Consider the following 27,868-nt stretch of genomic DNA (forward strand, 5'->3'; position numbering starts at 1 on the left):
CTACAGACAGATATTTTTGAACGTATAATCTACAGGTGTTACACTACACGACAGGCCGAACTAACACATCTACTGTAGATGCCTAAATGCTTTGTTGAACGACGAAAAACTGCCTCTAAATGATGAATGAGATTCGTGTGTCGATTCTGTCACAGGCGAACAGATGACATCAGTGCATGTGCAAGGGTGTGAATAAAACCATGAAAAAGCACTGGCGCTTTCACTTTTTTATAATATTTCCTAAGATAAACAACACTCAGAAACAGATCTCTGTATTCAAGTTGAAAAATAGAGCTTACAAAATGTTCTTCAAAACATCTCTAGAGAGGATTTATGTTATTTTTATGTCCCATTTGGTCCCTCATTCGATGTCCCTCTGTTGAAGGTGCTACATGAGGAGCTATCAGTGTTGCTGCGGGACGTTTGATTGACAGGCGGCCCCCGGGAGCTGTGACAGTGCAGAGAGAGAGATGTCAGCCGTGCTCTGGGACCGGGCCGCCGGCTGTATGTTTTACAGAGCAGGCAGCGCTCCAAGGCATACAAATAGTGAGTTTGGACACGTTTTCGGGGGCAAACATGTTGGCACTCCGGTGGTTGCCAAGAAACGGATGATCCCCCCCCCATCCCCCCTCTTCTGATACATTTTCAGCACTGCTTATCATTTTCAGGGTCGTGAGGCACTTGAGCAACTGCTGCTCTCATCCCAATTAAATTTCAACTTCTGGGCATTTTTCGCTTTTGGCATTTCACCATGGCATCTTACAATGACAAATTTGTCGAAGGCTTTGAACAACTTTACATTCTTTGAGGGGACAACAATCGGGGATGGCTTTTCATGCATAACAAAATACTGTACCTCTATGGATCACTTAAAAAATTATTTTTATGTGATACCCTCTTTTCATAATCACGTTTTCCCTTATTATTAAAACTCAAGCTATCGTTTGGATATTGATCTTGTCTATTTTTTTAACATTATTTAGGTGAAGGCTCCAAATAAGGCTACTGGGTTTTTTGCCTCTTCCTGCACTCTTTATCATTTGTTATGTTTGTGTTTTTTAAATTGTGCAAAACAATGAAATCAAAATACAAAGAATAATCTTTCTGCACATTATCACTGTGTTTTTGTTGATTATCAGCCACTGCAGATACATACCACAGGGCTCACATGTTCTTGTTTTTAATGTGTGGGAATAAAAAAAGCATGTTGGCGTTTGTTCAGAGCGGTCTTTATGTTAGCATCGTCATGCAGGACAGATGTACAGGGAGCATTTCCATGACAGCTACAGTATACTGGTTTACTGATCATTCACAGCACTGATTGGTTGAATCTGTATATCAGATATATTGCCATTACCATGCAAAATGAAGATTATGTTTAATTCATTATATCGTTTTCTTCCTTTTATCTTCCTCTTCATCAGGGCATGTGTTGGCTGTGATTGCCTTTGCACTCAGTTTAAATTGTTATGGTATAGCTTTTCTGCCTTCAAAAATGTGATGACATAAGCCTAAATAGTGAATCTCATTTATTATATAAGTGTTTTGAATATGAACACTAACGAGTTCAGCACATGAGCTGATGCCTGTATTTCTGTGAGGAATGCAATCACAATAGGGTGCTGAGTTGGTGCTACAGTTATTTTTAAAGCTGTAGTTTGCATTGTCAGGTCTTCTTCACATTTAATTGGTGGTTTAATAATCTGTTGTTTAACGTGTTGGTATGCAGAGTGACTGAAAAGACAATAGATTTAGATAGTAATGTATTAAAAAGATGTACTTAATGATACCAGTATGACTTATGTCCATTAGCACCATCTACTCTCTGGATAACCCTGAATCATTAGAGGCACACGCCCTGATGAATGTTTCAACACACACATTATCCTCTTCTATTACTGGGTTTTATTCTCTCACACATACACACACACTCACACATAATCCCCAAGGTTGTAAAACTCCAATTATCTCCCACTCCAAGAGGACCGTCAGGTTATAGGTCAAATGCTTTCTCCAATGATCTGTGTGTATACCTCTGTGTGCTTGTGCTTGTGTCTGTGTCTGTGTGTGTGTGTGTGTGCGTGTGTGTGTGTGCTTGCGTGCGTGCGTGTTTGTGTGTACAGGCACGTCTCAATGCTTACACATTAAGATCATACTCCTAAAAGCGTTCTCATTTATACGCTACATGTGATTTCCTGCATGTTTTCAGCGGACCATGTTGTAATGGTGATGGTGTTTTTATGGCACCAATACTGTTTAATCAATACACATCCTAATAATGACACCATAACCATTACAGCTGTGTTTAAGGGAGAGAGGGGGAGGGGAGATTTTGTATTTTGACTGTCGGCGTACTGGATAAAAAAAGAAATTGCAACAATTTCTTAACATATTAGTCTGTCTCCTGAGTATTATTAATTCTCTTCAGATGCTGTTATCAGCTTCCCCTATGAATGATCAAATAATAAAAGGAACCTTTCATGCATGACCTGTGTGCTTAGCTTTTATTTGATATAGCACAATCCTCGTTTGTTATCTGGAAATACCTTTACTAGCATCACTCTCATTCAGACTATGCTCAATAAACATGCCGTAAACACAGAAACATATCCAGTGCCAAAAAAAGTAAAAGGACACACATCCATGAACACTAAGCTGTGTTCGGTCTGCCAGGTTTCTACTGTGGTATTACATGAAACGCTGCCATGATTCACAGATCCTAACTACAGAAGCCAAAGCAAAGAGGTAACTTGGCAATAAGATACAACATACTAACAAAAGATTAGAGAAGAAGGACTGAAAGAGCTTGACTTCATACGAAGCAAATCGTCTGAGTGGTGGTGGGGGAAAAAATGAATCTTAGCACCAGAAGTTGGATAATTATTGTATCTAAAGTGATAAGTTTGACCTTTATAGGGATTTCTGCGAGCCCTGATTTGTGTAATCTGTGACTTTTAAACAAATCAATTACAAACAAGATCATGTACAGGTAATGCCACCCTGTCATCTACATATCATTGTGTTTATATATACTTACATGCTCTGTCTTTACACACACACACACCCAACTGTGTGTCCTTCACAGAACAGAGACTGCTAATTTAAGTGGTGCCATTAGCATAGAGACATGCAATCAGGGAATTAGCATAATAGTGTGAATATGAAAAAGCTCGTACTAAAGAAAGGACAAAATGTGAAAAATATAATTAAACCATAAAAACACAACGTTAGTCAAATACTGTAGCCATATACTTTGTTTTAAATAGGCTATAGAGTCCTTCCCATTGCCTTTGGACAAGTATGCTTTTTATGTGTACAGACACTATGGTTGGAAACAATTGAAATGTCTCTGTGGCTACTTCTTTTTTGACACGTCACTTTTTCAGTCTTTCTTTGAAACTCTCACTAGATTTGGTAATTGCTGGAACTGATGATTAGAATCATTGATTCACAAGGTTACATTTCTGATTGGTCCTTGTGGCTTTGAGGAGAACATATGAATTGATTGTTTTGTACATGAATATATATTATATAATAATAATGATTGTCCAAATCCATGTTGATTTAAAACATTTCTTAAAAAACCTTGCGCTGAAAAGGATACAAAATATGCACGCCCACCCGGGTGTGACATTTCCATTACTGACTTCAACTGTAAAATGGTAATCATTCATGTGTTTAGTACACAAGGGAACATTAAGTGAAGATACAGAAATGCAGGGGTTAGGAAACAAAACCAGAGCTGAGGTGACGACTGCAGAGGTCATCTCTTTACAGAGTAAATGTCGATTCTTACTTTTTACACTGCAGATCAAAGCCAGATGTCGGGAGGTGTTAGTGGTTTATTGTCCAGCTGGAATGGGGGTATATTGTTTTCTTCACATTCACCTTGCACCGTGTGTAGGCTGCGTGTTTCACCTTGCCACTGCCATCTATAAATGTCCCTTTCACAAGCGAGAGTGCAAGTGTCTATGAGCTGCTGCATATTGATTTCACGGTACATATTTCTGCATGAGTGTGTCTGTGTTTAACAGGAATAGAGGTGTAATGCGATCTGCTTTTGATTTAACACCCCATTTTGGTTTCTTATAGTGATAAAGTAGCGCCTCAGGCAATGTTTTTCTGTGTGTGTGTCTGTGTGTTTGTGTGTACACTGTAGTGATAAAGTAGTGCCTGGGCCAATGGAAATTACCCTCATCCATCTCCTACGGTGATGTGCACACACAGACTGAAGCTAGACAAAAAAAGACCGAAGACAAGGAGACACTGGCATTATGGTATTAACCGACTGTAGTACAGCACTTTGACAGATTCCTGAAGGATTTAAGAGCCTCCAAAACAAAGAGTGAAGCATGAATTTAAATCTGAAACACTAATGAAGCTCATTGAGACAACATTGAGTCACAGAAGCTCTGCTGTTCAACAAAAGGAAATTACCGAGGATGTCAAAGCCTGTGTTTACTCCAATTAAGATAGAAGACAACACGAAAGCAATCAATTATATATAATTAAAGTTGGTTAGAACAAATACAAGGTAAGGAGTAAGACAAAGAAAGAAAGAAGGACCGACAAGAGGTATTTTCAATATATAACATTGTTCAAACACATTTACTTCTTTAAAGCATTTCTAAGAACAATAAAAGGAAGAATATGCTCTTTGGTCTGAAAATAACAATGATCTTCATTATTAATTAATCTACATACTAGATTAACTACTTGAGTCTGAAGGGTTAAATCTTCAAATATATGTTTTGCTCGACCAACAGTCCTGTCAAAAAAACAAATAACCGCCCAAAATATTCTCAATTAAAAACTGGAAGAAATAACTTGTTAAACAATGAAGCATTTGTTCAAATAAATGTCATATAATGTTATGTTGGATTAATCATTTTAGCTCCAATAAAGAATATGTTCCCATTAACCTGAATTATTACGGCTGTCACAAAGCTACCATCATAAAATCCAGATGGGATTGATACCAAAATACAAACAAGAGTTGTAGCTGGCAAGACAAAAGCGTGTATAGAGTGGTGCAGGGATAAAGTATTTTTGTAGGCCGAAAACATAAGATCTGTGGAAAACGAACCCGTTTGATAAATGCACAGGTTCGTTTTCCACAGATCTTATTTTTTGCAATATTCCAAAAGCCTTTGGAGAAATCTCATTGCTTTTTTGTCGAGGGAACCCATGCGCAGCTTACTTCCGGGTCGGCCTACAAAAATACGTCATCACTGCACCACTCTATTATTGGGTGAATTATTCCTTTAAGTTGCACAAATGCTTTTTACATTAAAAACGGTTACAGTGCTTTTAAATTGTCCTGAACCCTTAGATCGTCCACAGAGTCAGAGAAATACGTTTGTTTTTTAACCTCATAGATGAACCACAGGCCTGTTTGTTTTCTATTTTTCAACAAATGATTGTGTGACTAAGGAGCAAAGCAACAATTCATTATTCATTCACTGTGTGTGTTGTCTATAGAAGCACCGTGCCATTTATAATTCATAATATTTAATAATGCATGTATTTATTCCCACTTATTTATTAAACTCCACAGAACAAATACAATAAATAGAACTAACCTCTTACTGATTGTTACCCTGGGAAAGAGTCATGTCAGCACAACACACACAGACGCAGACACACACACACACACACACACACACACACACACACAAAGAAGTTCATTAGTGAAGCTCTATCGGCGATATTTTTGTATCAGGAACAAACCGTGAGCCCCAGGGGCAGAGAAGAGAGTTTGGGTAACAGAGAATATTACAAAAAGAAAAACAAGGAGAAGTGGGGACTGATGGAGAGAGAGTGGAGGAAAGAGAGTCAATGCAGAGAAACAAACAAAAACATATAATAAGAGAGAAAAGAGGGGGAAGATTGCAGAGGTAGAAACTGAAAGAGCAGCAACAATAACATGTTTTGCTAGTATTTGCAATATGAGTAAATAATTTACTCATAAAAGGATAGCAATGATAACCTTTTTTGAATCCCACTTTCTCTTAAGCAAGTTGACCCCCAGCCACGAATGAGAAATCCCCCAAAAAATTAAACCCATCCCTTCCTAGTGTTTTCTGCAGTGGGTATTCCTGTTTATTAGCCGCAGTTAAATAATAAACCCACATTACAATGTTATGATTAAAATGGCACCTCAAAGAATACATTATGCACCTTTCTGAACAAAACACCGGAAATGTTCCCTTTCTTCTCTCCAGTCACTAATTTAAAGGTGGGGTAGGTAAGTTTGAGAAACCGGCTCGAGATACACTTTTTGTTATATTCCATGGAATGCTCTTAACATCCTGATAACAATGAATATCTGAAGTGCTTTGACAAAAAATCCATAAAAAAATGTCATCTGTGGAAGCCGTAATACTGTAAAAAGTACGACCAATCATTTTAGCCGGCCCGGCTAAAATAACTGGATGGCCTACCTGCCTGTCAGCCTTCCATCGGGGCACAAACTTATCTCGTGCCCTCATTGGTCATGTGCGCGTTTGTGTGTGTTGGAGGAGGGGCTCTGTAAGGAAGTGGCAGATTTTCTCCGGCTATGTATTTTCAAATTCTAGCGATCTCTAGCTGGTTTCTCCAAAATTACCTACCCCACCTTTAAGTGTTGAAATGTCTTAAGTTCTACAAAAACACACCACAAAGTTGATTTCTGTACTAACATATGCAGACATTTTCACACAATGATTTTGACTCCACTCTAAGGCTGCAGTCTAAGCCACAGAACTGAGGAAAAAACTAATTTCAAGTATCAAGCAAACATGTTATTTTCTCTACACAAGGAAGCTGCAATATCTCCATGTTGTCGCACGAGTTAGTAAAGAGATGGAAAAAAGATTGGAAGTAACAATTAAAATATATCCAAGCTATTATTGCACCACTAAAAATAATTATATAATAATAATAATTAGAAACTTTATTCACTCAAAATGCAATCCCTGATGAGCTACAGAAATTACCTTTGCTATCTTGCAAATTGATTTGATGTTTTATGAGTCCATCGCCCAACAAAGGCAGCTTCAGAAAAATGGGGATTGCTAGAGGGGGAGACAAACAGAAAGAAAGGACAGGGGGACTAGAGAGGAAAACAGGGAGTGAGAGGAAATGATAAAGAGAAAATCAAAGACACACATATACACACACACACACAATGGTTTAAGGGTGAAGTCAACAACAGCAGGTGACTGTCTGGAGGCTAGCTTCTACCAGCAGCTTCAAACAGCATGATGGAAATATGACACACACACACACACACTTCGAGGGCTGCCTCGCAGGGGTTGGACAAATGACCCTTCAGTCTCACATAGTGACAGCTTCCATCTTCTTTCAGAAAATAAGGCCGTACATCTCCCTCTCTGCTGTTTTTCTCAACATAATGAAACTACCTGCCAGTTGGTAAAAGCTTTCAACCAACAAAGCCCTCAAAGTGCTCACATGACTGGTGGGGAAAGTGTTTTAGGCGTTGCATTATAGTCCATTTATGGTACACAATACAATGTTTGCTACATGTATGTTATTAGTCGCTTTTCACAGTATACATACATTATAGTTCCTAGAAATAAAAAAAACACTCAGAAGCCTGTCAGCATTGATGCAACCAGTGTGTGTGTGTGTGTGCATGTGCGTGTGTGTGTTGTTCAGTGTACTGGAAGGGCATTTTTTTCTGCTCAGTGGAGCTCACTCACACCAGCTGTACATGAGCGTGTCATCCCCAGGAATGTTTGGAAGTGTGTGTGTGTGTGTGTTTTTTTGTCTGGTTGGCAAAAGCTTGGACAATAAAAGTATATACAGAAAGGAATTGTGGATTTTTCTTTTTTTAAAGCCAAAAATGTAAAAGGAAATATATTTTTGTAGCAAACCTCAACACAGAACTAGACTCTTTGCTTCTCTTCACTTTACTTTGAAGGGTATGTTGGGGTATGTTGGGGTGTGTGTGTGTGTGTGTGTGTGTGTGTGTGTGTGTGTGTGTGTGTGTGTGTGTGTGTGTGATCTTTCGGAGTTATTGATTCGTAGATCCCCTAAAGGAATAGGATATTGATGGTGACCTCTTCAGAGAAGGAGAAAGGGAAAGGGAAAAATAGTGTATTGGAAATGAAGGAATATGTATCGAGAAGGAGATACAGCTTGATTAATGGTAAGAGGTTTAGATACACACAAACACACACACATATCTATAATTTAAATCCTAATGCAAAAATGTCCAGAGCTAGGAAAAATTATAAGGATGGAGGTTTGAGAAATAAGGAGTGAGGGAGTGAAAATTAGAGGGCATTCATATTCATGGTAGTGAATACTAAGTGGCTAAAATAACCATCACCATTTAAATTATTGTATATTAACAGGGTTACAGAACTGCACCGTGCATTCTGCAAACGTAGCATATATAGCATATTCATATACATATAAATATGAATCAGGGGAGGAGAAGGATGTGAAATGATAAGAGTAGCGGTGGTTGATGAAGGTATGTGAGCTACATTGTAAATGAATTATACAACTATGAAAACTACTTTAAAAACTACTTCTTGCTCCCACTCCAACCCCCCTCAGTCGTTGGCACCCCTCTTCTGCCCTAGTCGTCCTCCCTACATCCACTCATCTTGCATTTTGATCATCTTCCTCCTTCCTCTTCTCTCTTGTTCTTCACTCTCCTCTCCCCATCCCCCCTCTCTGCTCTTCATCAGCTCATTGCCCATTCCTTCAGAGAGGTGTAGGCCTACAGTAAGTACCATCTGATGGTATAATCATACGATGATGAAAGGATAAAGGAGGGGGGTAGAGGCAGTAAAAAAAGGGTGTGGTGAGCAGAGATTGTGATGTGGAATCACAGATCAAAAACATGTAATATCTGAAGTGTCAGCTAACTGGGATGAAAAAGAAAAAACCCACCCACTGACAGAGAGGGGGGGAGCGCTGTTTTATACTAGCGTTTAGGGAATTTTAAATCGCAGGTTTAGCTTTTAATGAAGTCCAGAGTTACAGACATTTCAATACCATATTTCTATCAGTAATAAGGCAAGGAAGGATCTTTTTTTTGTCTGCAAAATCTTTGACACTGATTTGACAGAATCTGGGGGATTGATGCATCTCCCCGCTGCACCCTGGCATGTTCAAAAGGGCCCTGATTGGCCCAAGCAGGGGTTAGTCTGCTTGTTAGCCCATCTGTTACAGCGGAAAGTAGGACGCTCATTTAAGCTCAACAATAGTCTGCATAGTTGTGTGTGATTGGCCCATTGGGGAATGAATGATTTTAATAATATGTCATTTTTCCTCCGTTTCCCTCCTACTTTAACTCGCTCATTTCATCTACCATCCTCATCCCCATCTTCGTCTTCTATCGCTTGTCCTCTTCCTCTTTACCCTGCTCGTCTTTCTCATCCCTGGCAGAAATAGTCTGTGTTCCCTCACCTGTGAAACTAGGAGGTGTCCTTGACTTACAAGGACAGTGTGTGTGTGTGTGTGTGTGTGTGTGTGTGTGTGTCTTGTATAAATGGAGCACAGTGTATGAAGTACGGTATATAAAACCCCTTTGTCTCCATCTGTCATGTTGTTCTCCCTCTCTCAGAGCACTCAGTCAATATCAGTGTGTACGTCATTATGAGACATCTTGTGTGTTAAAATTGGACGTTACACGTAGCCTGAAGCTAATGACATTTACACGACTGATGAATGCACCCGAATACTCTCAACAAACGCTTCGATACACACACACACACACACACACACACACACACACACACACACACACACACACACACACACACACACACACACACACACACACACACACACACACACACACACACACACACACACACACACACACACACACACACACACACACACACACACACACACACACACACACACACACACACACACACACACACACACACACACACACACACACACACACACACACACACACACACACACACACACACACACGTAGGGCTTACCATTTATCAACTTACCACCTTCTTTAATCACAAGGTGAGGACTTGTGCATCAGAGCACATCCTTCACATGGTCATTATATATACACCATAACAAATGGTGTCATAACATTATAAAGAGCTGTCCTTATTTATCATTACATTTTTCAAGGAAGGTTTTGGTGTGCTTGTTTTTTACATATTTGTGGCTCGTACAAATGGTCATTTGCCGTCAGTTATTCTATAATGGCTCTGCCTGCTCTTACATTTGCATAAATATGTAAAACTGTTTGCAATTTAAAGAGGCCCTAGTATGCTTTTTGGGTTTTCACTTTGTGTGCTGTACACAAAGCAAAGGCTCAAATCGCCTCCATTGTTTTCTTCTGTAACATAACGCACAGTGCACGTAATGAGCTAAGGGGCGGGAAATCTCTAAGCGGTTGACCAATCACAACAGAGCCGGCCAGCTAACCAATCAGAGCAGACTGAGCTCTGGTTTCAGACAGAGGGTGAAAAGTATGGTACAGTACAGGCAGTGTGAGAAAAAAAGCACTTTTTGAACATTAAACATGTAAACATGTCACAGTAAAGGCTAAAAAAAACAAACAAATAGATTAAGAAAGACTTAAGTAGACATACCACAGACTAGAATAACAGTTAACAAGCTTAAAAAGCATTACAACATTGTTAACGGTTCAATATAATCCAAAATAGGCGCAGACACTGCATATGAATATCAGAACTTAATCATGGGACCCTTGTAGACACAATCAAGGTAAGTTTTGACTAAATCGCACTGAGTCAGATGACGGAGTGAAAACGTGCAAATACACAACCAGACTTTGCGATTCTAATTGAAATACAGTTTGAAAATAGAGCCAACATAAAATACCTTTAAGGATAGGAGAGCTGTATCAAATAATAACTTCACAAAATATATTCTCATGTCAATACACCTGAAGTTGTTTATTAAAGCATTTACCTCTTTTAAAAACACACACAAACACACTCACACACACACACACACACACACACACACACACACTGTAGACTCAGGGGGTTCGCAGTAGGAGTCAATTAAAGGAGCTCCCCATTGTAATTACACTGTTAGATATACCGGCCCGCTGGGACATGAGTGTTTGTGTGTTTGTCCTTCCTCCTTCTGTCATCTTTCCCTCCTACTATTTTAGTCTCTCTTCGACTCCACCTGGGGGTGTTTCCAGGAAGGGGCTCATTAAATCCTAAATCCCCCTTTGCTCTCCCTAAGTAAGAGGTGAAATACAGCGAATGTTCAATCGCTATGATCCTTTTAAGTGAGGTGGAATGTAGAATGAATGAAAGCAGAAGAGAATACAAACCTCTCTTAAGTGGACTCACTTTAGAGAGATCAACCAGGAGTTCATTAATTATATTTACCAATCATTGTTATCATGTGTGCCCAGGAACCGTTCAAACCCTTTCCTCCTCTCCATCCTTCTCTCAGTAAATGTCTCTTCTCCTTTCTTATCCCGTTTGCTTTGGGTAACATAAAATGCTGACAGGACAAACCTGCCAGATTCAATCAATACCAAAACCCTATCTCCCACCAACACACACACACACAGACACACACACACACACACACACACACACACACACACAGGTAAGTCACGGGGTTGTGGTTGCAATTTAGGTCAGTGGTTATAGAGGTGCCCTTTAAAATAAAGGAATAAAACATAGCCCTCCCAGTGTAAGACTTGGCTGAGGTGTGGGAGCTATAGACCAATAAACCTTGTGAAACGAGAAACATTACTCAGTGTCTTGTTTTATTACATGCTCACATTTTAAGAACACTATCCTAGAAATATTGGTGTATGTTGACCACAGATCCAGTCCTGACCCAGCATCTTAAAGAGGCCCTATTGTGCTTTATGGTTTTCACTTTCCTGTTTTTATGCATGTAATGGTCTGCAAAAGCTAAAATCTCTGTGTTCCCTCCAGAGGGAGTTTCTCTCCAACTCATTCACCCCCTGCCTGAAACGCCTCCATTGGACTCCTTTGTTAACTTCAGTAACATAGTGACATCACTGTATGTCCCATTCGCGCCTCTATTAGCTAGCGCTTCAACACATTGCTCGTGACAGGCTAACCCCTAGATTCCACCGGGTCCGTCTGCGGCGCGTTACGGGCGCGTTACGGGCGCTTTACGGCGATCGCGGCCACTCTAGTCAATGGGTGCTATTCCACCACACGCGGCGCGTTACGGCTCAGAAGCGTCCCAGAAGCGGCTCGGCGCAGGGCTCCTCTAAAATTAGGATCGAATCCTATTTTTGTCGCGGCGCAGCCGTAACGTAAGGTCGGGCAGGCAGAAAGTGGAACGTTCAGAGCATATATATATAGATATATACACACACACAAACTAATTTTGCAGACCCTATCCCTCCGTAGTCTTTCAAGTAGGAGGAGAAATGCCAGCGTTCTCCTCCGGTTTACAGGCACTGTGTCAATTATATATATAGAATAATTATGATGATGAATGCATTTTTTAACCACTAAAATACAGCAACACATCTTTGATTCATGTCGTTTATAACTGGAATATTACAGTTATTATTAACTTTGTCTGTACAAAGTAGCCTGTCCAGGAAATATGCCCAAATCAACAAAAACTGCGAGCCGGCAGGCAAGACGCTCCGCTTCTGAAATGCTTCTGAAACGCGCCTGGTAGGGTATGACGCCGGAGGAGGCCGGACCAAAACCGCGGCGCAGCCGTAACGCGGTGGAATCTAGGGGTAAGGGGCGGGACATCTATCACTGGCTTACTAATCGCAACAGAGCCGGCCCGCTGACCAATCAGAGCAGACTGAGCTCTGGTTTCAGACAGAGGGTGAAAAGAGGTGCTGCAGCACAGGCAGTATGAGAAAAATAAAGAGCTTTTTGAACATTAAAGCATGTAAACATGTCACAGTAGAGGCACTAAATACAAATATGTACCTGAACATGAGCATTAATTGTCCTCTTTAAGGACATAACCTACAAAATGAATTGGTAACAGCCAATAAATAATTGTTTAAGTAAGGGGAGCACATGCAAAACAATAAATGTTCTACCTGTTAAAAGACCCAAATGATAAAATATCTGCTGGTAAAACAACCCCCTCTTAAGTAAAGAATTAGTAAACATAAAAGTTCATTAAGATGCAAAGACATTAAATATCCCGCAGCCTGTCACTTCAATAACCATCCGCAAGAGAATAATTAACTAATTAGTGTGTATACATTTGTTTAACCTGAATAAAGCGTGATAGTAAAGTCACTGTTAATCTCCATGGTAACACTGGCCACCAGCCAATGGGAGATGAGCCAAGTTGAGAAGTGTAGATGTTTAACCTTCATCTTAGTCTTGTTGTAGAGCTATACGCACACACAACACTACTACAATACTGCAATGTGTGTACATATGAATGAAAAATGCACATAATAATTCACCAGACAATTCTTTTAATAGTGTGTATTGATTTACCCGTCAATCTTCCAAAATGACTGAAACATGATGTAATCAATATAATATGGAGTATATTGCTCTTGCTAAATAAGTACATAACTCATTGTTTCACCAACCATATGATTACATTCAACTCAATTATATTCAACATCTAAATCCCATGAGTGAGTAGTTAAACCTCATGAGAGCTAGTAGTTTCGAACAGAAAACTAGAATGATATCTCTTTGAAAAATGACTTTTACTAAATCTGCTAGCATAAGTACAGCAGTAGATACACGTTCCTTTTGAATATGCATTAAATATCTCAGTATCTTCTGCAGCATTTCAGCACAAGGATAGGAGAAGAGGCAGATAGAATATTGAGCAGTAAGGATGACACACAACAAACTGCTAATGTGAGCAGATTCCACATAGAGGCTGAATTAATGTCTCTGGTAAGTTCATTTTAATGAAAATAAACAACATCTTATGGTTTTACGGTTTAGTTGCTTCGTCCTTTTTTTCCCCAGGTCAGTTTTTCTTTTTGTTACTGCTCTTATTCAATGGTTTTGAATAAGAGCAAGTTTTGGGGAACGAAACAGGAGTATTGGAGAACAGCTGTATGTCTGTCCTCATTCTGTGAATTAAGGGGTTACTTTGACCAGAGTACACATGGTGAGTTAAGCTAACCAGCTGTTAGTTTGAGCTTTTACTACAACAATAGTATCACTTATCTAATCGAACTCTCTGCTAGAAGCTTATAAGCCTATTTTCCCAAGAATGTAAAACAATTTGTTCAAAGAAATGTAATCAAACTGTGGTAGTAGATTATTCAGTGTATTATGTACATGGCTTACACAAAGGGTTTTTAAGTGATGCCATGTTATCTTTAAATATATGGCTACAAATTGGCTCATGCTTTGCAGTAAGTCATTAGTTTTTCGGTCATAGTTTTCTAAAACTAATCCTTGTTTTAGGGTCTCTACAGGAGGCAAGGAAATTATACAATGGAGATACTAAAGTGTGTGTGTGTGTGTGTGTGTGTGTGTGTGTGTGTGTGTGTGTGTGTGTGTGTGTGTGTGTGTGTGTGTGTGTGTGTGTGTGTGTGTGTGTGTGTGTGTGTGTGTGTGTGTGCTGCATCCTCACTCACAGTCTCATTGGGGATGAGCTGATGATGTTTAACGAGAGAAAGCACAGCATGAATGCTCATTAAGAAGGAGAAAGCCAAAACCACAACTACAAAATGCAACTGAGCTCACATCCCTTCAGCCACAGCGGGACAATAACTCAACTTACCTAAACACAAGCAGCCACACGTTTATCTGCTGGTCCCTAACTCTAAAAATAATAATCCTCCTCATAATGAGGTGCAGCAAAAAGGCTTTTAGGGTTTCTAAGTTTTGTATGAAAATGTGAACTTCAAGCAGTGGCAACAACTAAAATGTCTGAAAGGAGCACAGACTACTTGAAAGTTGGCAAGGTGTGTCTCTGTCCCTGAATAGAACTGAGGGTGTTTGGCTGTGGTTTAGGAAGAGGAGACAGAAGAGGAGACATGAGAGACAGATGAGAGGGAGAACAAGGGAAGGAACCCAGAGAGAAGCCATTTATATTCAGGATGGAAATAAGGGGATTGGTGCTTAAGTATTCTTCAGCTGGATACTTTAGAGCTTTCAGAGTCTTTGTTTCAAAAGGCAGCATTGGTGGAAGCTTTACGTAATGACCCCGCAGAGACAGACAGGAGCACAGGAGAGATGTGTGTGTGAGGAGGGCATACTTGAACCTGTGAAAGCATGGACATCTTCACTTTAACTCATTGAGGCACCGAGACCAACAGCCACCTGATCCTGTGTACTAAAACTAATTTCTCTCAATAAAGAATCACATTACTGCGACTTGCATTTGTCAAGGACATGAGACATCATATTTGGCTAATATGAGGAGACATCTTAAGCTATTAAGTGTCTGTTCAGAATAGTTGTTTAGCATAACAGGTTCTATTTAGTTCCTTCCTATTAAACAAATGAATGTACACACTGAAAATATGTGTTCTTTATATGCCTACATGGTGCAGTGAAATATAACTACTACACTCTTAGAATTGAAGGTGCTACTTATGACTTTCAGCATGCATTACAAACAAATGGTCTCGCGACATGTGTTGTGAGAATAAACAAAACAAAACTAATGTCAGTGGAAATGGGTGTTATGTGTGGAAGTCTCTTGTAGTCTCTTTGCAGAAGTGTTTGTTTTCTATCAGGAGGGGAAAGATTCTTTATTTATTTAGTTTGCCGCATTTAATAAAGCCTCGGAGTTGTCTAATCAGGCAGAACAATAATTTGAGAATTAATCTGAAGCACTTTTCACAGACTGCGTCCTGGTTTACTTGACACTTAACAGCCCACTTTCTTCTTGTCTTATTCCAAACACTTTCACAGTTTGGATCATTGCCAAGAGATAGAGTGACTCTCATAAATATCAGCTTTTCACATAAAACAAGTCCGTAATTGACAGACAAATGGAAGTAGAAAATGGTCTAAACTGTTGTTGGGTATTTTGCTCCCTTTTGTATCATTGTTGTTGTAATGTCACTACTGTTTTGTTTTTGCACCAAAAAACGATGGAAATGAACCAACTTACTGTCATGGAGAGAAAATATGTTGAGACACTTTACAACTCAAGCACTTAAACTGTCCAGTGTGAGGCATGTTGCAGAGGCTGAGAGCAAATCAATACCATGTGTTTGGGAATGCTCTGGGATTTGAAACTACTTGAATTTATAAGAGGAAAAGACCAAAATAGTGAAATGGACAAATAAAATAATTCTGTGTTGTTTCTTTGCTTAGGATTTGGCATCCTGAGGGATTTCTGCAACAGTAAACTGCACAGTTTGTTTTGTTCCAGTTTACATTTCCCAGTTGAATACATCATACACCGAGAGCCTGGTGATTATTTAGGTATTATATAAACATACAGGGGAAATAAAAGATCTCTCTTTGATATACAGTAAAAGGAACACATGCATACTAGAGCAGATTAAAAAGACTACATTTAGGTTGATAATACAATATTAAAATAGATAGCAAGTTCTCCTCCAAAATCCGACAAAACACGCAGATGCAAAATCAACAATGGCCGTGGGAAACAATATTTTAGCAAACACCAAAACATAAGCTGTGAAAAATAACAAACGAGTGCTGCTATCAGTGGCAGGCTGACCATCGGGAGTACATGCGTTGTGCCAGTCGAACTGTTATACAAATATTAAAAAATGCCCCATACTGTTTGATCTTGCATAACGCTCATTAAGAGAAATCTCTTAAGGTTTCACTTAAAACCATTTCAGAGGGTTCTGCCATAAACCATCATAAAATTGTTATACGAAGAACGATCTGTGAATGGTTTCACATAGTACCCTCTCTGGGGGTTTTATCCAGAACCGTTCCACCTGATGAGGGTGCTCAAATCATAGCAATGTGTTTCTACAGAGAACTGTTTTTATTTTTGCAAGGGTTTCTCACGCTTTAAAAAAAATAACAGAGGATGACTGAATGTATATCTCTCCTTCATATAGGAGTAATATTGTAAGTTATGTTTGATAGCGTTGGGCAACAGGAGATAAGTACACTTCCTGCAATGGACTGTTTTTGGCCCTAAATTACTCATTAACATTCAAGATGTCAAATGTGAATGAAATAATGAACCTCTAAAAAGCACCATATTCAAATATCAGTGTTTGCAGTGGAACAGGTAATATGGTCCTTCATTCACTGGTAGCCCGAGCCTTCATTAATCCTGTGTGAGAGGATGGATAAAAGGATCATGGAGGGACAGCAACTGATAACCCACAGGACTGAGTAATGACAAACTCCATGGCTAATGTGACGGCTGAGTGACCAACCAATGCAAGCTACACGTCTAAACTGAAGATTTCAACCTTTACATAATGGGATTTCTTTATTTTATTTGGGCACCTTGTTAGCAGTTAATGAGAAAACGTAGACTCCATAATTATGATTAAATATCTATACAATTGAAATAATGGGCCATGTAATTTATGAGTAAGAAGGCAGAGTCACCGTTAGTATCTCCTATAGAGTCATAGTAAATCTATTATCATCCTACTGTTGCTACCAAAGCCAATTTTGACCTTTCATGTCAGAGCAAAGCAATTTTAGAGTCTCGCTCAGACTCAGGAGAAGGTTCATGATCCGAGGTTGGAAGACATGTGCAGACCGTTTCACCCCAAACGTGTGAGATAAACCTGGCTTAGGAACATCTCCCCAGAGGACATTCAGGAAATTAGACAAAATACACCAACACTCACACACTCTGGTATGTTATCAGCCCCTCTCCCTGTTTCCATCCCTCTGAACCACCAAAGAACAGTAATTACTGTAAATGGTGGAGCGACAGAGGAGAGAGCAGGGGAAAAAAAGTGTGCGGGAGGATAAAGGAGACGAGAGAGATAGTGGTTGTCGCAGCTGGAGCCAAAAGCTGTTCATTAAGCCAACCCCACCCACAACACACACACACACACACACACAGCACAGCATTAGAACACACCAACACACACACATACACATGGCTATCTCCTGCAACATATTGCTGCTTAAATCACTTTGCAGAATTAGACGACAACATCCAGATTTGTATTTTAAATTATTTTAATTTCAGCCTTCCTTCTTCCAGTATCCACTTCCCTCCTAATGCTTCCCAGTTTTCTCTTTTCTTGGCTGCTCTCCATCCTCTCTTCTTTTTTCACTCCTAGTTTTAACTCTTCATGTCAACATGTCCTGTCTTGTCTCCTTAACCCCCTGGCAATTACCCCTTAATTGTTTCCATCTCTTTCAGTTTTTTCCCCTCACCCTCTCCCTTCTGTTCCCCTCTCTGTAACTTCTATAATTTCCTAGCGTTCTTTCCTCTTCCTCCTTTTCGCCTCTCCCCATGGGCCCACACACATGCAGACGATATAAGTCAATTAAACAAATGGTTTTATTCTCTCTTCCTATTATACTGTCTGTGACTACATTCATGATGGACTTAAAGTCATTACGCTAAGCTGTGTGTGTGTGTGTGTGTGTGTGCGCGTGTGCCCAAAGCCTATGCTAATTAGGTAGAGCCCATGGCACTGCCAGCTACAATGGCAGACCAGTGAAATGTCGAGAGATAAGCTTAACATACCAGCACATACACAAAAGGATTATTGTAATGATTTCACACACAGCAGACAGGCAAACATACATGCACCCGACACCGGAACATGCTAATGTAGGAGGGTGAAATACGCAATTGCATTATATTTTTGGTACTTTCGTTAAGCGCATTGGACTTCTTATATTTTAGTTATTATTTCCTCTTGTAAATCCTGCAGTTGTGTAAAAGCTCCTCCTGTAATTTCCTTTCTCCCACTTTTCTTGACTTGTTCCTTACTTCTAGGTCATTTATTCGGAGAAAGTTTGTTGTATTTTGCATATTATGTACTTCCCACATAACAACTTTGGAGAGTAATAACTTTTCCATTTGTTAAGGTAAGATGGTTTGTCGGTGTCTGCATTATATTGAGCTGCTCAACAGATGGCCAATAAATATAAAGGAAAGCCATGAGACTAAATTACTCCTACTCACAAACACAGAGTAACATCCACAACCCACATCTGCACACACACAGAACTATAGAAGTTGTATTACGGCAAGGCCGACACAGAGAAAATAACAACCTACTACAAAATGAGAATCAACAGACACAATCACACATTGAGAATACACCTACACACACATACAGAAATACACACAATCATTTTTGCTCGTATAATTAAAGCCAAAACCGTTTTCAGCAGAGGCGTAAATGTATTGGCCCCATACTCACACATTATATCAAGTATCGTGTGTGTGTGTGTGTGTGTGTGTTTCCCAAGAGCCTCACTTTCAGCCTTATACACACACAGAATCATAAATACAGCTACTTCAAACCTTTTATTGAGCAGAGTAGGTTCTCTCTGTGCCAATCCTTCATCCACTCGGTCCCTGTTTTGCTTTTTCCCTATTTCTCTACACTTTATACTGCAATTCCTTTTCTCAGTTGTTGCCCTTATTATATTTTCCGATTGTGTTATTTTCCTTACCCTCTGTGTCTTTGTGAATCCCCTGTCCCACTGGATACAAAACCCTCTAACGCCTGTCTTCAGGGAACATGTTTAAATTGTCATTCCTTCCCAGGAAACATGAATTAAAAGTATTCCCAGGTATTGAGCAGTTCCTCTTCTTTGGAACCAGCTTCCAGTTTCTATTCGGGTTAAGAGTCGGGTTAAGACCTCCTTTTCAACAAAGCATTTAGGGTTGGTTTCAGGCTTACTTAAAACATCCTACCAGGTCCTATATTTTGTATTTTACATTCTATCTTGTAATTTAATTAGCTTTTTACATTGTCATTCATGTGTGATGATCTGTAAAGCCCCTTGAGACAAATGTATTTTTTTCTGATATTGGGCTTAAATACATTTGATCGGCTTCAGCAGTAATGGAAACACGGCACCCGAGTAGTAGCTAATAGTCGTCCCTCTTCCACGAGATGCTATGATGCATTTTGTAGTGAATATATAATAAATAAATTCAACATAGATTTGGAAGATTATTGGAATTTTTAAACATACAAAAGAAGATTAAAGGTGGGGTAGGTAATTTTGGAGAAACCAGCTCGAGTGCGCTAGAATTTGAAAATACACAACAGGAAAAAATCTGCCACTTCCTTATAGAGCCCCTCCTCCAACACACACGAACGCGCACATGACCAATGAGGGCACGAGATAAGTTTGTGCCCAGATGGAAGGCTGACAGGCAGGTAGGCCATCCAGTTATTTTAGCCGGGCCTGCTAAAATGATTGGTCGTACTTTTTACAGTATTACGGCTTCCACAGATGACATTTTTTTATGGATTTTTTGTCAAAGCACTTAAGATATTCATTGCTATCGGGATGTTAAGAGCATTCCATGGAATATAACAAAAAGTGTATCTAGAGCCGGTTTCTCAAACTTACCTACCCTACCTTTAATAATAGTGAGATTTGCCATGTTAAAACATCTGCATCTGCGCACTATGATTGTCAGAAAAAGGCTTACATTTCTCTCTCTGCCCTCCCTTATCCAGTTTCTCTTCCCCACCTCTACTCTTCCCTCCCTTCTTCTACCTACTTTTTCCTTCCACAATAAAGTAGTGGAGAGTAGATACTTACTTTATGCTGAATATTGGTGCATTTTCAACAATTGATGGGTTGTGGAGTGAGAGGAGCCCCCATGTTTTCTTTAAGCCTTTCTTGCATATCAGGCATGTTGGAGTAATTAGGAATTCAAAAGGTTTCCATTCATAAACTTTTGCACAGTTACATTTTTGAACCCAAGCCAGGCTTTGAAAAACTGAGACAAAGACAGCATTTCCTCTGAGATAAAACACAACAGAAAAGTTATTGTGCAGAATCATAGATTTTACATTTTCCTGAACTGAGAGTATTCTGAGAGTATGGTATCATCAGACTTATCTTTTACATCTCTCTGCGAGTGAGGAAAAATTCACAATTAACATCTTGTTCTGTGGCTGAGGCATGTTGTAGCAGGCGTGTATTTCAGTTTCCTGATGCAGCTGATTCTGGGTTTTGTTTTAGAGGAATCCATTTCTGTTACATGCTCCAACCTACTAATAATCTATCGACTAATCTTGTCAAACTGTAGAGTAGACCTCCCGCTCAACTCTGCACACTGAGAATACTAAACATTAATATATGCAGGAGCTTTATACAGATGGTATTTTATGAAAGCGTATATCTGCATTTTTAAGTACATACTGCTGGTTACTCTTTTAAAAAAAATTATAATTCTGGCATTGGCCCTTGTCTCGCTGAAACTATATACAACTAATTTCCAAATCTACAGTTTAAAAGACTTGAACTAAGAGCAAATGAGTTCAGGAAATGTCAGTCAAGAAGAGAAGTGATAGTCAGGCAGAAATAATTGAGGCTGAGAGAGCGAGAACAAGACACAGAGGAGTGTGTGTGTGTGTGTGTGTGTGTGTGTGTGTGTGTGTGTGTGTGTTTTATGGGGTAACATGTCGGTCATGGAAGGGGTGTGTGTGTGTGTAATGGTCTCAATGCAGCAAGGGCTGATGCAGCATAACAATAAGTTCCCACACACACTCACAGGCAGGCTTGTAAGTGCACAAAATGAAGCACACAGTAGGGGTGTTACAGTATTAGATTTTCATGGTACCATAACCGTCAACTGTAATATGTCTCAGTAATGCAATACTATAGTTTTATTTTTTTATTTATATGTTTTTACACACGCATCAGCTTTTTTTGCTGCTCAATGGTGCATCCCTAACACACACAGGTATGTATAAAATTACACATAAATACACACACATTTACAAGGAAGGTAATTAGACATATAGCTAACATGCTAGCTTAAACACACACACAAACAGACCCACGCACACACACTCAAGAGGTGAATTTGCTTGAGGGAAGCAATAAAACGTGCCGCAGCCAGATCTCATCTGTCAATGCTTATTGCACCACTGCAGTCTGACCAACACACACACACATACACACAAACACACACACTGAAGCAACGAAGCATCCAAAGACACACAACTGGCAAACATACATCCCACTGCAGTCTATCTGCATCACATAGCTGCACAGTGCTGCTCACACACACACACACACACACACACACACACACACCTTCCCTTGGGTATATTATGGGCAGTAATGATGTGGCATTACTTCATTGTGTGTGTGTCTGTGTGCATGCTTGTATGTGTAACGACTATTAGTGTGCTGTGGAGAGAGTAGCTATTAAGATAAAGGATGTTTTATATAGAACAAAACACTTTCCAAACATAGAAGAATAGACCTCCAACACAGACAAACACAAGCATACACACACGCTATAATGACCTATTTTGTTAAGCACACTAAACATTCCAAGTACACAATAATAAACTCCTAATTTGTAATATACTGGAGACATTAAAGAGAGCATAAGGGGAGGAGGAGGAGAGATAGGAAAGAGGGAAGAAGAGAAGGGGCTTCATGTGTAGAGAAAGAGACATGGAAAGAGATGTGAGGACAGACAGAGAAACACAAGGACAAGGACAGAGAGATACATGGACAGTTAAAGCAGAGGAGAGGGACGCAGAAAACATTCAAACACGTCTGCAGAAACAGAGAACACAGCCAAGAGGTTGAAGAAAGGGATGAAGCCAAAATAAAGGCCTTCTCCTCCCTGCTATCCATGCAATCACAGTGCCCCCTATTGGCAGGCTGTTGAATACCATTCTGGATATTGGCAAAAAAACTCCTGTCACACTGGTTCTGTAGTTGTGTCTGTCTTTACACTTGTTATGGAAGGAAAGTGATTGCTTTGGATGTTGCATGGGTAGGAAATAATTAGGTACATGCATTTGAATCTGTGTAAATGGTTTTGGGTTCTCACTTACTTCTTACTTACTCTTACTCGTCCGAGACAGTTTGGCTCAAGTCAAGTGGAGGATATTGATCCTAGGCATCCGCGGTAGTCTTAACAAACTACTTTGCTTACAGTGTGAGTGTGTGGATGGTGTGTGTGTGTGATTGTTCCTTATATCAGGAACCTGTGATTACGGTTTTATTATGTCACTTCTTTTTGTTAACGAGTAAAGTTACTACACACCTCATCTATACCCCACTATCTCAAAATGTGTTGTATAATACCCCTGCATCATACAATGTTTGAAAGACCTCTGTACTACTAAGGTGTTTTTTTTTAAGATGTAAAATGACAGCACCTCCTCTCATAAAGAGTTGAAATCGTAAGCACACTCCAAAAAAACAGGGTTTCAGTATTAATACTGTTATGGCGTGAAATGTACATGGTTTGCCAGATTTTTACGTTTTGACACTAAACTCAGCAATTATCTTTTCATAAATGTTGTGTTGAGTTATTTTTGGGTTATTATTTGTACAGCCCATTTCTAAATGCAGTGAAAGTTATTTACAACCAAGTTCCTGCTCCTTTGTAATCTCTCTGTGTGACTACCTCCTCTTTTCTCCCTCCGTCATCTCTCTCGTTCTTCTCACACGTTATTCCTTTCTTTTTTCTCTTCCATCCTCTCAGTGTTGCTCGCTCTTCATCTTCTTTAGATTGGAGCAGAATTCCCATCGGAACCTTGAACCGCATTTAATCAGCAGCTCACACACACACACACACACACACACACACACACACACACACACACACACACACACACACACACACACACACACACACACACACACACACACACACACACACACACACACACACACACACACACACACACACACACACACACACACACACACACACACACACACACACACACACACACACACACACACACACACACACACACACACACACACACACACACACACACACACACACACACACACACACACACACACACACACACACACACACACACACACACACACACACACACACACACACACACACACACACACACACACACACACACACACACACACACACACACACACACACACACACCTCATCTAAGATATTACACTCTCTCTCTCTCTCTCTCTAACTTTCTCACTTAACCTCCATAAAGCCTAATGCATTATGCAAAAACATGGAAACAAACACAGTATTTGTGTTGGTTTTGAGAAATTAAATTCTCCAGTTCATGCGCTGCCGAGATTCTCCTGTCACATGGCAACGCCAGTGATGTTCACTGTATGTGATGTTCACTGTATAGCTCATTGTGGGTGTCAAAGGAAGTGGTTTATCCTCAGTGGACCTGGGAAAACATTGGTAATGTAAAAGGCTCGTGTTTAGTCTGTCAGTGGCTGTCCAAACTTGCCATGTTAACACGCTGATGTTTATCACATAATGTTGACAGGGAATGTCTTTTGCAAATCTGAGCATCACCAAGGATATAAAACATTAAACCTGTGGTAGACATGAACGAAATATATCCAAAATATCCAATGTATTGAGATCATTTAGTGTGGACTGACCAACTGAAAGACATTTTCAACCCAAAAATCTTATCAAAAGTGGAGTTTAACAATAGTTTTTTGTTAAACTATCTTTGTTTAAAGTTCAAAACTAAGCACTGACATAAAAGTCAAATGCAAATCATGTTTTGGATAAGGAAAAATCATTAGATGACCTAAGCAGATCTGAGTGAGAACATCAATGTCAGGAAGTTTATCGGTGAGTTAGGCTTATTAGCAACATTCATGTTTTATTGAAACGCCATTAGCTCAGCCGCCTGACTGCTTTCAATTAGTAGTAAAATATACTAATAAAATCATTGTGATGGAAAACAATGCACACACAGACTTTTGTTGGAAAACACCTCAGAGCTATAACATCTCAGAGAGGAGTCCGACATCTAACAGATGACAGAGCTAGAGCGAAATCCAGGCAAACACATCTTTGCATACATAATGATTTGCGGTGTAAAGTCTACTGAAGGCAGCTGGTGAGTTTTAAGAAAATAAGACTTGAGGTTGTTCTGGGAATACACACACACAAGGACATAATCACAGATGCTGGGGAGATCATAGACATGTGTTGGGGTCCATCTAAACGCAGCAGGGGATGCTAGAAGCAATAAACTGTTGCTTGTGTCTGTCCTTTTTGTGCAAGGGTAAACATGTGTGTACAGCCAAGGTGTGTATGTGTCTACAAACTATATTCAAAAACAAACATATAAATATATATATTTATATGTATAATTCAACCTCCAGGTCTGAAAGTGAAACAAATACGCAAGTGCCTTTTAAACTTCATTCTTTCTAACGGCAAATCCACTGGTTGCAAAAAGTCAGGTTGTATAGAAGTCTACGATAAAACAAGCCTACATTTTACTAGGTAGACAGTTTTCTGATGAGTTTATGGCCTCAACTGCTAGATTAAAGGCTCCGTTCATTACATCATGATTCATTTTGTAGATTATATTCCCCTTTAGAGTCAAATAATAATAATAATAATAATAATACATTTGATTTATATAGCACACTTTAAAGACAACGTCATCTCAAGGTGCTTCACAAAGCTATAGAAGCAGGATATAGACGAGAAAGCAGGATATGCTTTACGGCAAGGCAACATTGTCATTGACGATTCACTACAACGGTGTCACTACCACTACGACAATAAACAGCCTCTATGACAGCATTGTTCAGCATTTAGTTGTTCTTTAAAACAATCTTAGCGGTAAGTTAATTTCAAACAAGCCTGTTTTATGCTAGCAATACCAGCTAACGAGAGCTGGTCTCACCGGGCCCCGCTCCTCCCAACCTCGGGCCTCATGTCAAAATATGGTCATTTCTTGCCACAAAAAAAATGGCAACGTCAAAACATCAGTGGTTGGCGTCAAAGTGAATATATACAATTCTTATACATTACATTTTTACATTACATGTCACTTGTTAGACGCTTTTATCCAAAGCGACTTACATACTCAATACTGTGGGCAATCCCCACAGGAGCAATTTGGGGTGAAGTGTCTTGCCCAGGGACACAACGACATGCTGACTGCAGTGGGGTTTGAACCTGTGCTGCCCTGATCCTTGATCCGAACACCAACACACTAGCCCACTGCGCCACACGCCTCCCCAAATACAAAGTTAATGGATAAAAAAACTCATTTTGCCTACCTTTGCAATGAGGCTTAAGGGTTCTTGGCAGGAAGGAGGCAGAGCTGAAGTCACTTCCAGGTCAGATACCTCCTGTTGAAGGTACAGCTCTAACATGGAAGCCAGCTGAGACAGACCCTGTTTCTTCTGCTCCGACATGGAACTCAGGTCTGTCAACAAATATAAACAATAAAGAAATCATCTGTCTGTGCCTGACAGCCTCTGACTGTGTCTAGACAGAGATGTGGCTTTGACACTGCCAGACACAGAAACACACTCAACTCTTTCAGTTGCCAACATGTCTGCAGAGAGTTTAAGTATGGCAGGTTTCTGCACAGGCATCAAACTCGTGAAAAACACAGACACATATTCTCACAGGAAGGAAAGACTTACGTGATTCATGGTCCTCCAAAGTGAAGAGCTCCTCACTCCTGCTCTGAGATGGATTTAACTAAAAAGAAAAAGAAAGAGGGCATCAGCATGTTACTATAGTTTTTCCATCTTTGTTACATATTATGAGCTGTACTACTAGAAGCATATTGTTGTTTAATTTGTTCAAAAAAACATTTGGAAATAATTTCATTACAGTTTCTTAATTAGTGTAATTTGTTGTATTTTAGAAGCACAGTTGAAGCAGTTTTTTAAAAAGCAACAGCATTGACTACACTTTAATGTATGTTTGTGTATCCAAAGCAATATTGTGACTGCTATATTTTACAACTCTATTACATGTCGCACATTTTCCTGACATTGTGCAGCAATATTGAGCTTGGAACATGACTATCCTGATAAATCAGAAGTTGCAAGGTTTTTAAAGGAAAGCATCAATAGACAGCCCACCACTACTGACAAAAGGAAAGATATGAATACACTTGTATATTGTATCTGTCTTGAACAGGATAAAGCTCTGGAAACATACCAAGCCAAAGATGATTCTTGCAGCGAGACGGACTGAGTCAGTGGGAATTCTGGGTAGAAGGTTCTTCAGACATTTACACTCTCTCTTATGGCCAATCCATGCTTGTTTCTGCAGGAGAAGAGCATTTCATCAAATGGAGCATACACAAACACACTTTGATATGCACAACATAATACACACACACTATACCTGGCAAGTGGTGTTGCAGTAGCGAGCCATCTTGCACTGGGAGCACCGCAACAAGGTCTCCTGTCTAGACAGAGTGAAAGAAAAAATATTAATTCATTCTGCACAGATTGTCAACAGCGTCTCCACAAAGACACAAAAGCTGAATCACTGATATCAAAAACTCTCAAGGCCAAAGGTAGACAAATAGTAAACTGAATTAATTAGTGAATTAAAATGTTAAATGGATCCAGCACTTTACATTTCTTGAATGACTGATGTCAAACTTTATAAGAGTTTGTATTCGACAGTTTGGGAGATATTTAAGCCGCTACACGACCAAACATATCGACTCAAGCATTCTGTCATGGTCTTGACCTTTTCCATGTAACAACCTTGTCTTATCCTTTCTATTTGCTTTATTAAGTTGACTGTGTGCATCCATTATCTAGTTTATCTACCTACCCATCTTCTTTTAGATTGACTAAGAGCAATGCATTAGGTACATTCTCCTCACTGTCACAGCCGGTTAGTATCACAGCACTTCATGTGTCTGAGCGCATGCGTGTGTCCACTTAGTGTGTTAATGTCTGCTTTTGTGAGTGTGTATGTGTGTGTGTTTCCTGCCTCCAAGGTCTGCTGTGTTTCTCAGAGTGACACTGCTGTCCACTCCAGTTTGCCT

The 27,868-nt window shown here is 39.7% G+C and overlaps 1 protein-coding gene across 1 annotated transcript in view; it reads right to left on the reverse strand.

The window, feature by feature from the left end:
• smyd3 (SET and MYND domain containing 3) overlaps positions 1-27,868 on the reverse strand; it is a 72,414-nt gene that overhangs the window by 25,454 nt on the left and 19,092 nt on the right. The window contains exons 2-5 of the mRNA XM_034116050.1: positions 27,211-27,274; positions 27,022-27,129; positions 26,496-26,553; positions 26,124-26,272 (exon numbers count right to left, since the gene is read on the reverse strand). Coding sequence (XP_033971941.1) covers positions 26,124-26,272; positions 26,496-26,553; positions 27,022-27,129; positions 27,211-27,274 — 379 coding nt within the window. The remainder of the gene's footprint in view (positions 1-26,123; positions 26,273-26,495; positions 26,554-27,021; positions 27,130-27,210; positions 27,275-27,868) is intronic.

This window comes from Trematomus bernacchii, unplaced genomic scaffold, assembly GCF_902827165.1.
Source record: "Trematomus bernacchii unplaced genomic scaffold, fTreBer1.1, whole genome shotgun sequence".
Lineage (NCBI taxonomy): Eukaryota > Metazoa > Chordata > Actinopteri > Perciformes > Nototheniidae > Trematomus > Trematomus bernacchii.